The sequence below is a fragment of the Parasteatoda tepidariorum genome, chromosome 7, assembly GCF_982258835.1.
Source record: "Parasteatoda tepidariorum strain Cologne lab strain chromosome 7, Ptep-v5.0, whole genome shotgun sequence".
In the NCBI taxonomy this organism is placed as follows: domain Eukaryota; kingdom Metazoa; phylum Arthropoda; class Arachnida; order Araneae; family Theridiidae; genus Parasteatoda; species Parasteatoda tepidariorum.
The window spans coordinates 114045023-114059075 of NC_141761.1; the positions used below are offsets into that span (position 1 = coordinate 114045023).

A 14053-nucleotide genomic window follows, 5' to 3' on the forward strand; every position below is an offset into this window, starting at 1 on the left:
AATTAACAGTAAGTAGTTGAAACCTTATATCGTATAGCAGTTTAAATTGGAAACGGTTTTTATCTCTCTGGTAACATCCAATCTCTTTCTCTTAGTTTCTTAGTTATATTTATTATATTTCTGTTATTTGTGACATCAAGTCGTGCGCGAACTTTTAAAATAAAAATATTGAGAGAAATAAATTGAACTTTCTAAAACAGAAGATAAAAAATCATTATTTAAATTTAAATAAAAGTTTTGAAATATTAAAGAAGCACTTGAAATTGATATAACTTTCGACCAAGTAGGAATTTAAAAGAAAAGATTCCTGCTAAGTTCGTAAATTAAAGTAACTCTTTCGTCACATCAAGTTTCAGCTCTGTAGCTTTATTTCAGCAGGCAAAACAAAAAAGAAATCAGAAAACAAAGTATTTTTTAAAACAAGTTAAGCAATTGATAATTCTCGAACTATTAACTAAATATTAATATTTTCAGTCAATTGTAGACCTTGAACACACCCACGTAATTTCAAATTTCTCCTAGTTTTTTCGTCGCAAGACAAATTATAATGGAACACCAAAACAGCGGAGGTGACAATTTATTAATATAGATCAATATTTTGGAATTTGTGAATCAATTTCCAGTGTGCTCCTTTCCTCTAATAACTTGATAGTCACATAAAGTGTGACATTGTGTAGAAAAGTAAGGGGTGAAACCAGGTCTTGAGCGTCGAGAGTTGATGGCAGAATTCTTATAGCACACCATTGTGTCTTTCCATCTCCCTTCTCACGGCTTCAAGAGAATTTGTTTTGGACAATCTAGTGAAGCATAAACAAGTTCACAGAATACAGTGGTTCCGAAATTATTAAGTCGAGAAAATCTTCTCAGGAATATTTTAATAAAAAGGCGTGTTATTTGCTCCAGTATTTAGGCCAGGCTCGTACTGGGATCTAAAATCGGCCCGTGCATTTTAGAGATATCGGCCCCCTACTTCACATAAACACCGCGTGCGCGGCTCCTAATATATCATTTTTAGGCATTTTTTATTTATAAATTCTCATGATCGTAAGTTAATTTATCGAAGTAAGAAAGTAGATAAAAATTGCTTAGTAATCCTTTATAGAATATATTTCAGTTTAAAATACCTGGCTCTTATGAGGAAACATAGGCTGATAAAATCAAAAATAAGGTGAAAGATGAAGAGTAAATAAAAAATATTTATTATACTACACATACATGAATGATTTATGTAAACATTTTTTTAAAAATAGATTTGATGCTTCTTCGAAAATCATTAAATTAAAATTTAATTTAATAACTTTTGAAGAAGCTGACTATTTTCTGCCACTTTATCGATTATGTCATCGATATCTAATTTCATTAATAGATATTTTTCTACTGCCATTACCATGAGAGCATTCAAATTATCCGAAGATAAAGTACTCATTCGATTTTTAATTACTTTTAATGTGGACAATGATCTTTCACAAGCCACCTGACTTATTGACAATGTTAGTAAAAATTTTAATGCTAGGCCAATTAAATTGTAAGAATTGGTCAAATTGAATCTCTATAATATCTTGTAGCAACAAATAACACAACTTTTGCACGCACTGCTTGTTTCACATTTTAGACTTACTTCTTCTTCGGTTTCCAAAGTAAAGTCGTTATTATCTTCGTTTGAATGATCTTCTCTGATTATTTTATAATCCTCTAAGTCTGAATTTTTCAATTTTTCCCAATGTAAAGCTAAATTTCTTAGTTCAATCCGCAAATTTTCACCTATAGCTGTTTCGTCAAATCTTAGCAAGAGTTTGTTAACTCATTTAGTTCGCCAGATTGAGGCTTGTTGAAACGTATTTTAGGGAAACGTTTTGGATCTAGGTAGGAAAAATCGGCGTACAATTTTCCATTTGCGGGAAAGCGTTCCATTGACGCTACAACTGTGCTGAAAATAATGTTGTAGAGGCTGTTGGTTGCGCCAGCTCAGATAGCATGAAAAGCCGAGGTAGAAGGATCGAGGATTGGATCGAAGATCGAAGGTAGGAGGACGAACCGAAATAGTTACTGCGCGGATGAATACCGTCGGAGAAGCATCAACCGGCGGCCAAGGCAGGGAGTGAAAAGGCTGATGTCCAGTACTTAAACAGATGACTGTTTGCCTTCAAAAGGGTTGTTGTGCAGCGTCCGAGAACCTCGTACCAATATTCCATTTCTACCCGGTGACGCCCACCTGCAGTATGAGATATTTACAACCAAAAGTTTAAGTTTTTAATTGTTGTTTTAATAACAACTTTTAAATGTTTTTAATGAATAACCTGTTAATTGGAGTTTGTGAAGTTTCTTGGTGGGTTGTTATCTTTTACTATTAAAGATGATGTTTCATTGCCATATTGTTTCATTTGACGTCTTACATTCCCATCTCCGAAACATATACAATTGGTGACCTGTGAATGAATACGTATATTTCTGTTTCTGCAAACTGCTTTTGAGAAATTTTACTGGTAGATGAATTACGGAGAAATGCTGGCACGTTTCAAGTTTTAAAGTTTTTTGGCAAGCCGTGAGTAACAATTTACTTCTATTGTTGGACTTATACATTTCGGATTAATGCAAAAAATGCCCGAATCTACGGAAACTGCTGATCAACAAATTGCTCGTGTCACTGTAAAGCCGCCACCTTTTTTGAGAGCTAATCCCGAATTGTGGTTCAGACAAATTGAAAGTCAGTTCACTCTTGCTGGAGTAACTGTAGGAACATCATATGTCACATGTCTATTCATATTATTTTTATGAGAGTTGCGAATGGCAACAGATCAAAAAATAATAATAAAAAATGAGTGTTCTAAAAAATGTCTGCTGATCATTTATCCTGTATTCCTGTTGCGTACAACTGGTGACCCGGATTTTTGACATGACTACAAAAAACAGTGAAAAGATCGAAGCAACGATCGTCATGGACGCCGAAGCTAATAAAGTAAGCATTAAAATTCCACCTTTTTGGAGAGAGAAACCCGACATTTGGTTTTACCAAGTAGAAGCACAGTTTCGAATAAATAAGATCACAACTGAAGAAACCAAATTTAATTATTTGATATCCCAACTGGAACCGAAGTATGTAGAAAATATTTGGGACATTATTAAAGACGCTAAGCCTAACAAATATACCTTGGCGAAAGAAAGACTTTTAAATACGTTTAAGGAAAGCGAAAACAAGAGAATTCAGCGCTTAGTTACAGGTTTAGAACTTGGAGATTACAAGCCAAGCCAGCTTTTGCAAAAAATGAAAAATTTAGGAGCATACGATTTTTCAGAAAAAGTGTTAAAATCTTTATGGCTTGATAAAATGCCGAATTTTATACGAAATATTCTGCTTGTCAGTGAAGAAAGTTTAGATAAACTGTCTACGATGGCGGATAAAATTCACGAAATGAAAACTGGGGAAGAAATATGTACTGTTTCACCAAGTGTTACCTACAATGATGCTTTAATTGCACGAATAGCAGCATTAGAACAGAAAATTGATTCACTGCAAATAAATGACCGTAGTAGATCTAAATTTAGAAATAATTACCGAAATACATCTCGAAGTCGCAGTCATTCAATAAAAGCATTCAATAGGAAAGGTAAATATTGTTACTACCATTTTAAATTTGGTTCAAAATGTTTACCTGGTAAATGTCGCCAACCATGTTCTTATGATTCTGATGCTGAAAACAGGGAAAAGCAGTAGACTTGGCGGCAGATTCTGCTGCTGAGGAAATAAATGATTGCCGTAAATTTCGATTGTGTGTTCGAGATAGGAATACTGGAATAAACTTCCTTATCGACAGTGGAGCCGATGTCAGTTTATTACCATTACCCGCCAATAAAAGTTATCAAAGTGCAAGCGATTATAAACTATATGCAGCAAATGGATCCGAGATTACAACCTATGGAATCAAAATATTAACTATTGATTTAGGACTTCGCCGCTCATTTAATTTCCCATTTATTATCTCCAAAATTAATAAAGGAATAATAGGGGCCGATTTCCTTAATAAGTTTAATTTATTAATTGACATTAAAGAAAGAAGATTAATTGATGGAGTAACCAATTTAATAGTTAAAGGAGAAATTTCTCCAATATGCATGACGGAAACAATTTCCACTATGGATAAAAATTCTAAGTTTTCTGAATTATTCTCTTCATATCCAAATTTAACTAAACCAAACTTATTAATTAGTGATGCTAAACATGAAATTCGACATTTTATCGCCACAACGGGAAAACCTGTGTTTTCTAAGGCACGACAATTAGATCCAAAAAAATTGAAAATAGCCAAAGAAGAATTTAAATTCATGCTAGACAACGGGATTATTAGACCTTCAAAATCGCCCTGGGCAAGTCCCTTACGTATGGTTAAAAAGAAGGATGGGTCTTACAGACCATGTGGAGATTATAGAAGACTAAACGACCAAACAATACCAGACCGATATCCAATACTAAGAATCGAAGATTTCCATCATATTTTAAAAGACACCAAAGTATTTTCTAAATTCGATTTATTTAAAGCTTATTATCAACTTCCTATAAATGAAGAGGACAAACAAAAAACTGCACTAATTACCCCTTTCGGAATTCAACGTTATGAGTTTCGGCCTCAGAAATGCACCTTCAACGTTTCAACGCTTCATAAATGAAGTTCTGTGTGGACTTGATTTCGTTTTTCCTTATCTAGACCATATATTAGTGGCATCTCGAAACAAAGAAGAGCATCAATCTCATTTAAAACAACTTTTTGATAAATTAGATAAATATGGCCTCAGAATCAATGTCTCCAAGTCAGTCATTGCTGTGGAGAAATTGGAGTTTTTTGGATATGAAATCAGTTCGGAAGGATCTAAGCCCCTTTCCCAAAAAGTAGAAGCAATCCATAATTACAAGTTGCCAGAAACTATACGTGAACTGAGAACCTTTCTTGGTCTAATAAACCATTATAGACGATACATCAAAGACGCTGCTAAAACACAAGCAATTCTCCACGAATATTTGAAAGGAGCTCATAAAAATGACAAAAGAAAAATAATGTGGACGGAACAAGCTATTAACATGTTTGAAAAATGCAAACAAGACTTATCCAATGTAGCCTTGCTAAAATATCCGAAGTTTGAATTACCTCTATGCCTTTGCTCAGATGTTTCAGATTTCGCAATCGGATCTGTATTGGAACAATACGAAAATGATGCTTGGAAACCAATAGCTTTCTATTCAAAAAAATAAAATGACGCACAGAAGTGATATAGTACCTACGACAGAGAATTATTAGGGATATATCTTTCGGTAAAGCATTTAAAACATCTATTAGAAGGTCGAGAATTTACTATATTTACAGACTATAAGCCACTGGTTTTTGCCTTCAAGCAAAAAAATGAAAAAGCATCTCCAAGACAAAATAGACATCTCCAGTATATATTCCAGCTTTCGACTAACCTTCAACACATTATTGGCAAAAATAATATCATCGCAGACGCGTTATCTCGAATTCAAGAAGTAACTAGTGTAGATTATGACAAAACTGCTGATGATCGAAGTAGTGATGAAGAATTAAAACAACTAATGCAATCAGACACAACCTTAAAATTTAAAAAACAACCACTGCAGTCTGGTAAATTTCCATGGTGTGATATCTCTACTAATAAAATTAGACCATATATACCTAAAAATTCAAGAATGATTATTTTCAAGCAGATACATGGTTTATCTCATCCAGGAATCAGATCAACTATCAAACAGATAGCGTCAAGATTTATTTGGCCTGGAATTCGAAAAGATGTTCGAATTTGGGCACAATCCTGTATTGATTGCCAAAAAAACAAAATTTCAAAATATACTAAATCCCAGTTTGGAGAATATCAACAACCCGATGAAAGATTTAACGAGATACATATTGACCTAATTGGACCGTTACCCCCATCCAATGGAAACAGATACTGTTTGACTTGTATTGACCGTTTTTCAAGCTGGATAGAAGTAGTTCCCATACCTGATATCAAAGCTGAAACAGTCGCCAGATGTTTCTATGAAAATTGGATAGTTAGATTTGGAGTGCCATACAGAGTAATAACCGATAGAGGATCACAGTTTGATTCTGAAACGTTTAAATCTCTTACCAACTTATGTGGAGTAAAAATCAACAGAACAACTGCATATCATCCTCAGTGCAATGGCAAAATTGAGCGTCAACATCGTACATTGAAAACTGCAATAAAGGCACACAACTCTATTAAATGGTCTGAAACTCTTCCTACTGTCTTACTTGGTCTCAGAGCTGCTCTACGCGATGACACCAACTATTCAATATCTCAGATGGTTTATGGTAAATGCATTAAACTTCCTGGTGAATTTTTTGATAACTCAAAAGTGACAACATCCACGGAAAACTTTATTAGCAATCTTCAACATCAAATGGAAACATTAAAACCTTTAGAGTCAAAATATTTAAAAAGGAGCAAAGTATTTGTGTACAAAGATTTAAGTTCATGTTCACATGTTTTTATGCGGATTGATAGAGTCAGGAAGCCATTAGAGTCTCCTTATCAAGGACCCTATAAAGTGATGGATAAGACAGAAAAGTATTTTGTAATTAGTTATAAAGGAAAAAACGTAAGCATTTCAATAGACAGGCTTAAACCAGCTTATCTACTGAATTCTGAAAATGAGAATCCAGATTACGATGAAAACCTAAAAGCTGCAAAACCTAACGAATGTTTAACATCAAATAAATTACAAGAAAATGCATTCAATCCCGAGCAAAATGTTAAAATGTCTAGATTTGGCAGAAAAATAAAAAAGCCTGTTCGCTTTTTAGAACAAAACTGTATTAATTAGATACATATACATTTATTTTATATATATATTTTTTATTGCATTGAAACTAGAATGGTATAATTTGTATAAATGTTATATTAATATCTTGTACAGTCCGCAAAAAAAAAAAACGAATCACCCTGAATAACTTTCGTTCTAATGATTGGAATTTCACGAACTAAGTGTCAATCTTAATGGTTCTTCGCGGTGACCTCAAATATGCTAATTAATTAGTGCTAACTATTAATTAAGTTACGAAATCAGACACAAAAACGTACTTTCTCTGAATAAACATGCATTTTTCTTTACATATTTGGATTTTTATCTTCAAAATATAGGGGGTAGCCGCAATCTGGGAAATGTGGTCCCCATAGTTTGGTCAGGAGAGCGATTCAAAGTTCGTACCCCTTAATGTTAATTTCGCTTTTTGCGTTTTCAGTCATATTTTCAAAACTAATGAAGCAATTCAAAAACAATTTTCACCCACTCATAAAACTCATTTACCCAAAGATAATTTCATGCAAAAAATAATTTTTAATAATTATTTATTATTTTTTATTATTTAATTAAAGTGAGGATGTAAAAATATTGAATTATAAGGTATGATTTTTTTTATACCATATTAATCTACATAGTTTTCAATTGAAAAATCTAAAGTTTCAACTGTTTTTATTTGTTAGAAGCTGAGAAAAATTAAAATTAATTATTTTTAAAAAAATAATTTGGCGACAATAAAGAAATAACTAATTGGGGCGATTAATATTAAAATGTGATAAACTTGGGAGGAACTTGACTTCGCGCGCGTAGCGTAAAATTTCATTCATATTTTTTTCGCTAATAATCGTTTGCTAATCTTTTTATTTTTATTTATCTCACACTATAAAATACGATGTTTCTTTTTTAGTCATTTAATAATTTATTTACAATTTAGTAAAGAATTTTGAATAAACAACATATTATTCAACAAATGTCTAGTTTTAAAAAAGCGTGCCTCTGATAGAATACACCAGATTGTGCCTAATTAATGCGATTATTTTTTATTTTTTTATTTTGTTTTTCAATAATTGATACAATTTCAATAATATACATACGTATGCATAGATTTGGAATAATATATTTATCAATTTCTTGAATATATATTTTATAAATATTAATAAAAATACGTAGTCAACATTTTTAAACATCTCTCACAACATCGCAAATTTCTCAACATCTTATAGGGTAAACTAAACAATGAAGGAACACTTAAGCTTAGCTTGCCTTTAAAAAAAATTCATAAAAATTTCAAAATTTGTAATTTTAGCTAAAAAATGGTGTCGACATATTTGTTATTAAATGCAAATTATGTAAAAAAAAGTTAGATAACTTTCATAATATTGTTTTAAGCTTTTGGTGGTTTAAATAATAAGTAGTAAGATGACCAAGTGAAGGAACAGTTCGTACCAGTGAATAAACACTAAATTTTCCAGTGAATGAACACTTAATTTTGAGAATGTTTGATGCTCGTTAGGAATCCATAGGCCACACAAATGTCTAAAAACAAGATTTTTCTTGGAATTACGACATATAACCAAAGTTAATGTGGAAAATATTACTTTTTTTCAGTCATGGAATGGAAAGTAAAATACGTTTGAATAAATAATTTAAAAAAAATGTTTTTCATTTTTTTTCTCACAGTTTAATAGTTCGTTCTAAATTATGAATGTTTATCATTGTGTAATCCGATGATGTTTTTATTATTAATATAATTCGATCATTTTTTTTGTTTAATCTTTTCCCCATATTTTTTAAGCTTTTTTTTTCAATCTTTTTAAGTATTTTTTTTCTTTTCGTCATGAGTAATTTATTTCTCTTTCTTTTGATTTAACCTTCCTCTTTTTTCCAAATTTTTGGCCAATGTAAATGTATCTTCGAAATTTCTTTTGATTTTCCAGTTCCATTTCCAGAATTCCTCACTGGATAATAAATGAGAAAAAGGAGTTTCGGAGTTTGAGTAAAACCCATCTCTCATTGACTTATATCTAGTAGTTACTCATGAAACCAATTGTTTTTGCAACTGACAATGCCTCAAGAGGACTTATCTCAAAATCAGTTTTCAAGATACACTTTCATTATTAATGTTAGTTGTCTCAGCTTCAGAGCCAAAATTTGATTATACAATTGTTCTTTTTGAAATAAATTCTTCAATATTGAGAAAAGCACAGGCTATTGGATATTTGGGAGATTAAACTTTTCTGTCAATGTTCCTTTAAAAATTTGCAACATAAATTGTGAGATTTCCTTCTCAAGCTTCTGAAGAAATAGCGCATCGTTACTCTCGAGGCATGTGTTTTGTTGATAAGTTGTCTTGCTCATTAACTCTTGGTGTCTGTTTTGCATGCATTTGTTACAGTCAGCGTTTTCTACATCGAATGAAAAAATATCGCATTTCATAAAAGCATTTTAACTTCATCAGTTGATGCCTCAAATCTTATTTAAAAATGGATGTAAAATTTTCTAGACATATTGTTTTACAACTCTTTTGTTTTCAAGATCTAACGAGATTTCCAAGAATTACTAGAAAACTAAACCAGAAAATTTGTTTTGAGGAGCAAAACTTGCTCAGTTTCAAATTGATATGAGATTTATACCTATCCAGAAGAAGCAAAATATGGAATTTGATTGCATTTTTAATTAGCCATGGGTAGAAACATTTGCAATATATTTGTAAAATGTTGCTGCGTTCATCGTTTCATTTCATGAATAGCTTTATCCAATGAAATATGTAGCAGAGACTGATTCTGTAATATCTCAACGAATTCTTCGGTAAGGAAAAACTACAAATGGAGGTACTTTTTCTTTCCTAGGTACTTTAGAACATAAATCCTTATAATTTTTAAGGCCGAAGATTTTTCCCGTTTAAGGGCAGTATTCAACTCTTGTTTCATTCGTATTGTAAATGCAATCACTTTATAAAAGGATGCCAGGGCTACTTCCCTCCTAAAGATTCTTCTGAAGTTCTTAAAACCAGTATTTCGAATATTATTCTCTAAGGGAAGTTTTGCCTTTTGAAATTATCTTCGCATTGCACTGAGTTATCGGTGGATGTCGCCTTAAAAAAACTTCACCCATTTTTCACCTAGATAATTGTCCTACCAGTTCCCGTTAGGACATTGAAGACGGCAATAAGATAATAATTTAGCTAATTATTGGCACAAAATCCTGCAAAGAAATTTTCCATTCAAGCTTTTATTATTATATTTAGTTGTTATATTTAGTTAATAAACATAGTTTATTAAGGTGTCTAAGGTATGATGTAATAACTAATCACTACATTTATAAAGATAAATAATAAATTACTTATTATTATAATTCTTTAAATAAATTTAGCAATTAAATTTGCATATTTAAATGAAATTGTTATAGGAACTATTCATACAACATTTAACTGAATTTTAGGAGTCCTCTATGTCGCTGAACTACTAATTATCCATGTAAAATCATATTTCACACATACTATTCATTCACTGGGAAATCTATTCTCAGTGAAGGAACATGCCTGTCCCTTCACTGGTTAGAAGTTTTTTCTTTTTTTTTTTAACATAATTTTGATTTATAATATGACAAAAGGTACAAGAAAATTAAAATTTTTCTTTTATTTTCATTAACTTGAAAAAATCCCAGTAAAGGAACACTTGTTTATTCATTGGTTTTTCATCGTTCGGTAATCCAGTTAATAAACACCCCCTAATCTCAGTACTTGCTTATGTTATGATGCTTAAAATAAATAAAACGTAACTTCAATGACTATATTTTGAATTCTTTTTTTCACAATGAGAAAAAAAAGCATTATTATATGCAATTAATTGTAGTTTAAACGGCTAACAACAAACACTGACCTTACAATTTTGTCAAAGAAACAAGGCGTTGAACAGATACTAACAAATTCAAAACTTTTTCCAGAGAAGACTCAAAGACCAGGTAACTAAATGCATTGTTAGATGACTTCCTATTGTTAGGTAGTAAGCTACTGTTACCAATTAATCTAAATTGAAACGCTTAAAATCTTATTTCGAAGAAATATCTATGAAATGCTCCTTCATTTGTTGGTTTACCCTATATCATCCTAATCTTAAAAGAAATTTCCGGAAGTGTATCGCAGAACTATTTTACCAACTATTTAATTAACTTTCAACATTTTAAAAATCTTATTCTTTACCATTTTACGTTTATTATTTCTTCATTAATATACTAATAAATTTTTTTAGAACTTTAATTTAGATTTTCTTTAATTTAGGTTTCCTTTTTAAATTATAGTCAAGTTTTTTTTAAAGAATTATTGTCTGTTAGCTAAGAATAAAACCTTGTTAAGGAATTAAAAACATTCAGCTGTTTAAAATTATTTAATGCAAAACAGCTGATTATTTGCTTAGCATGCTAGTTTTTTTGAAAAAAGAATATAAATTATTGATTGTCTTTTTTTTTTGTTTTTGTTTCTTGTGACTTCAACTTAGATTATCTAAAATAGTGTTGATGTTTTATAAGTCACTACAAAGAGGATAAAGATAACGAACATAAAAAGCTGTGGAATACGTAGCCAATTTTTTTAGTATCTTAAAATATCTCAGTATCTTAAATGTCGTCCTACTATCTTAGCTGTGAAATTAAAGTTTTAATTATCTGACCACGTGTGATTCACTAATTATTTCATTATATCTTTTACTCTTTATGATACCAAGTAGATTTTTTTTCTGATAATATACTAAACTATTTTGTTTAATTTTTTACTTTAGCATGATTTCCAAGATATTATTGCAGTATAATTTGTTATCAGGAAAATGCCTTATTTTGTTAAGCAGGAAATACTAAAAATTGAAATTTGTAAGGATTCCGAAGCAGTACCAATTTTAGAGTCATCTGATTTTTAAAAAAAAAATGCTATAAAAAATACACAATTTCCGAACTTATTTTAATAAAAAAAATTTTTAAAAAAACGTGGCAAGTTGGCTAACATACTTTTTACAGAAACTGTGAAAACTAATTTTTCCTATATTTCGTCAAAAGAGGATAAGAATGATATTGCTCCAAGGGACCTACTCAATTATTTCGCTATTTTCAGAATGAAATCTGTTTGATCGAAACATATTATTTCTTGAAAATTAAAACTAAGAGAAAAATTAACTTTTATTATTTATCTATGCTTATTCCATTTATTTAATGATAGCGGTATTAAGGTTAAGGATATGCGTTGGAAGCTCCGTTTATTATTATACCATAAATGCATTAAATCATGTAGCTTGAATAATTTATTTTAAGTAAATTATTTAATAATTTTAAGCAAATAAGGGTGTAGAAATAAACTCGATCGAAATACTCCGAAAGTATACCCTGAAATATATGTAGAATAAACTTTGGAATCGATATATAAAAAATACCTTTTCAAACAACTTCGAGTAGGACGGAAACGCTAACTTGTTTAAAAAAGTTGTCCTTGTAACTATTTAATTTCGATTCCTGGTACTAGGGGACATTCCATTTTCACATTCGAGTCTCGAAATTTCAATTGTAAACGGAATTTTTTTATGACCTTAAATTAAAATGTTAAGGCTTGCAGCAAAAAAAAAAATTTTTTTTTTTTACTGCATTTATTTTTTTACAAAGTAGTGAATTATTATTTTTTCAATCTAAGAACCTGTGCCTATAACATATGTAAAACTTATTTTAATATCGAGTGAAATAATTTAATATGTTGTGTAACTAAATGGATAATCCCAAGAAACTGAATCGAAAATATAAAAACTTCATTGATTTAAAAAAATAATAGATGATAATAAAAATAGACATGTTTTGAGCGTCCAATAATAAAAGTCACAAGTTATCCAAGCCTGACAAGTCTTGAGAATGGGCGATTATGTTTGAAATCTCGAAACATGTCGACTTTTATTTCCCTCTTCATATGTTTTGAAGCCAGTTGAGTTTTTATCGTCAATTATACTGTTTTACATTTGGGTCTTGATCATTATTTTGATAAGGATTTTACACTCGTTAAAGTAAACATATGCATTTTAATATTTTATCAGGATTCATGTGGTCTTTAAAAACGTAAGAACATCAATATTGTAAAAGTTATATTTAACTTAAAAATTAACATTTTGACACCAGATATTTTGAGTTAATGAAATTAAATATTTCATCTTTTAATTTTTTGTACCCCCATTTCAGTATCTTAAGGATCTTATGAGCTCTGTTAAAAAAGAGAGCATCAGATATATATAAGAAAACAAAAATAACCATAGTAGCAGTATTTGGTGGTAAATGTAGCTTATCGTAATTGAAGAATATGCTGTGCGACATTTTATGGTGAATTTGCGAACGTATAAGTTTCAGAATGTATCGAAACATGAGGATGCTATTTGCTAATCATCTTTATCCAAAGAAAACGATGTAACCTAAATATCTGGTAGAATGAAGCGATTTTTTAAACAATGAATCCTACAATATGCAACATATTATTTCAATGTCTTATTCTTGAACATAACATATTTCAATCTTTTTAAAATGCCACTAAACATTCAGCAATTCCTTGAGTTATAGAAAAAAGAAATATCGTAAATTATAGAAAACCTTGTGAATGTGCATTAGAATTATTATACAATCTACATTTTATTTTTCAAGCACTTTTCTTTTCTTCAAACTTTCTTACCTAGAAGACTCGATTAAAGCTGTAAAAATGATTATCCCTAAAATTTTGTATATAGCTATAATAAGTTATGTTCATTTGATTTTAGTGTAAAATCCTCGAATAAATATAGTAGAAACAGTGTAATCTAAATAATATCAGATAAAAAGTTCATGCATTTAAATTCTAAAAACTATCATAAATAATTTATAAATCGATTCAAATTTACTTTTCAAAGGAGATTAAAAAATTTTTTTTTTGCTTTATGGACAGAAATCCCCTAAAAAAATTGTTTATTGCCTAGAAACTTCGAGATGTTTTCTATTAACAATAAATTAAAGCTCTCCGAGCAATCACTGAACATTATTTCAATTTTTTTACTATCAGAGCTTGGTTGCGTAGCAACCTAGTAAAATTAAGCACTCCTCTTTTGAATTAGTCAATGGGTTATCTTAAAATATTTATTTGCGCAGGCGACTTTTTTTGGCGGTTTTCTGGACTATCGCTAAATATATAAACCTTTATTGCGGCCCAATTTACCACCCAATTTTTTTTAAATTTTGTCT

The 14053-nt window shown here is 30.4% G+C and overlaps 1 protein-coding gene across 1 annotated transcript; it reads left to right on the top strand.

Annotated features, from left to right (window-relative positions):
* The first annotated feature begins 2893 nt into the window (after positions 1-2893).
* Positions 2894-3712, top strand: LOC107440040 (uncharacterized). The gene has a single exon (XM_016052817.2). It carries the CDS (start codon positions 2894-2896, stop codon positions 3710-3712), a length of 819 nt encoding a protein of 272 aa, XP_015908303.2.
* Positions 3713-14053: the final 10341 nt, after the last annotated feature.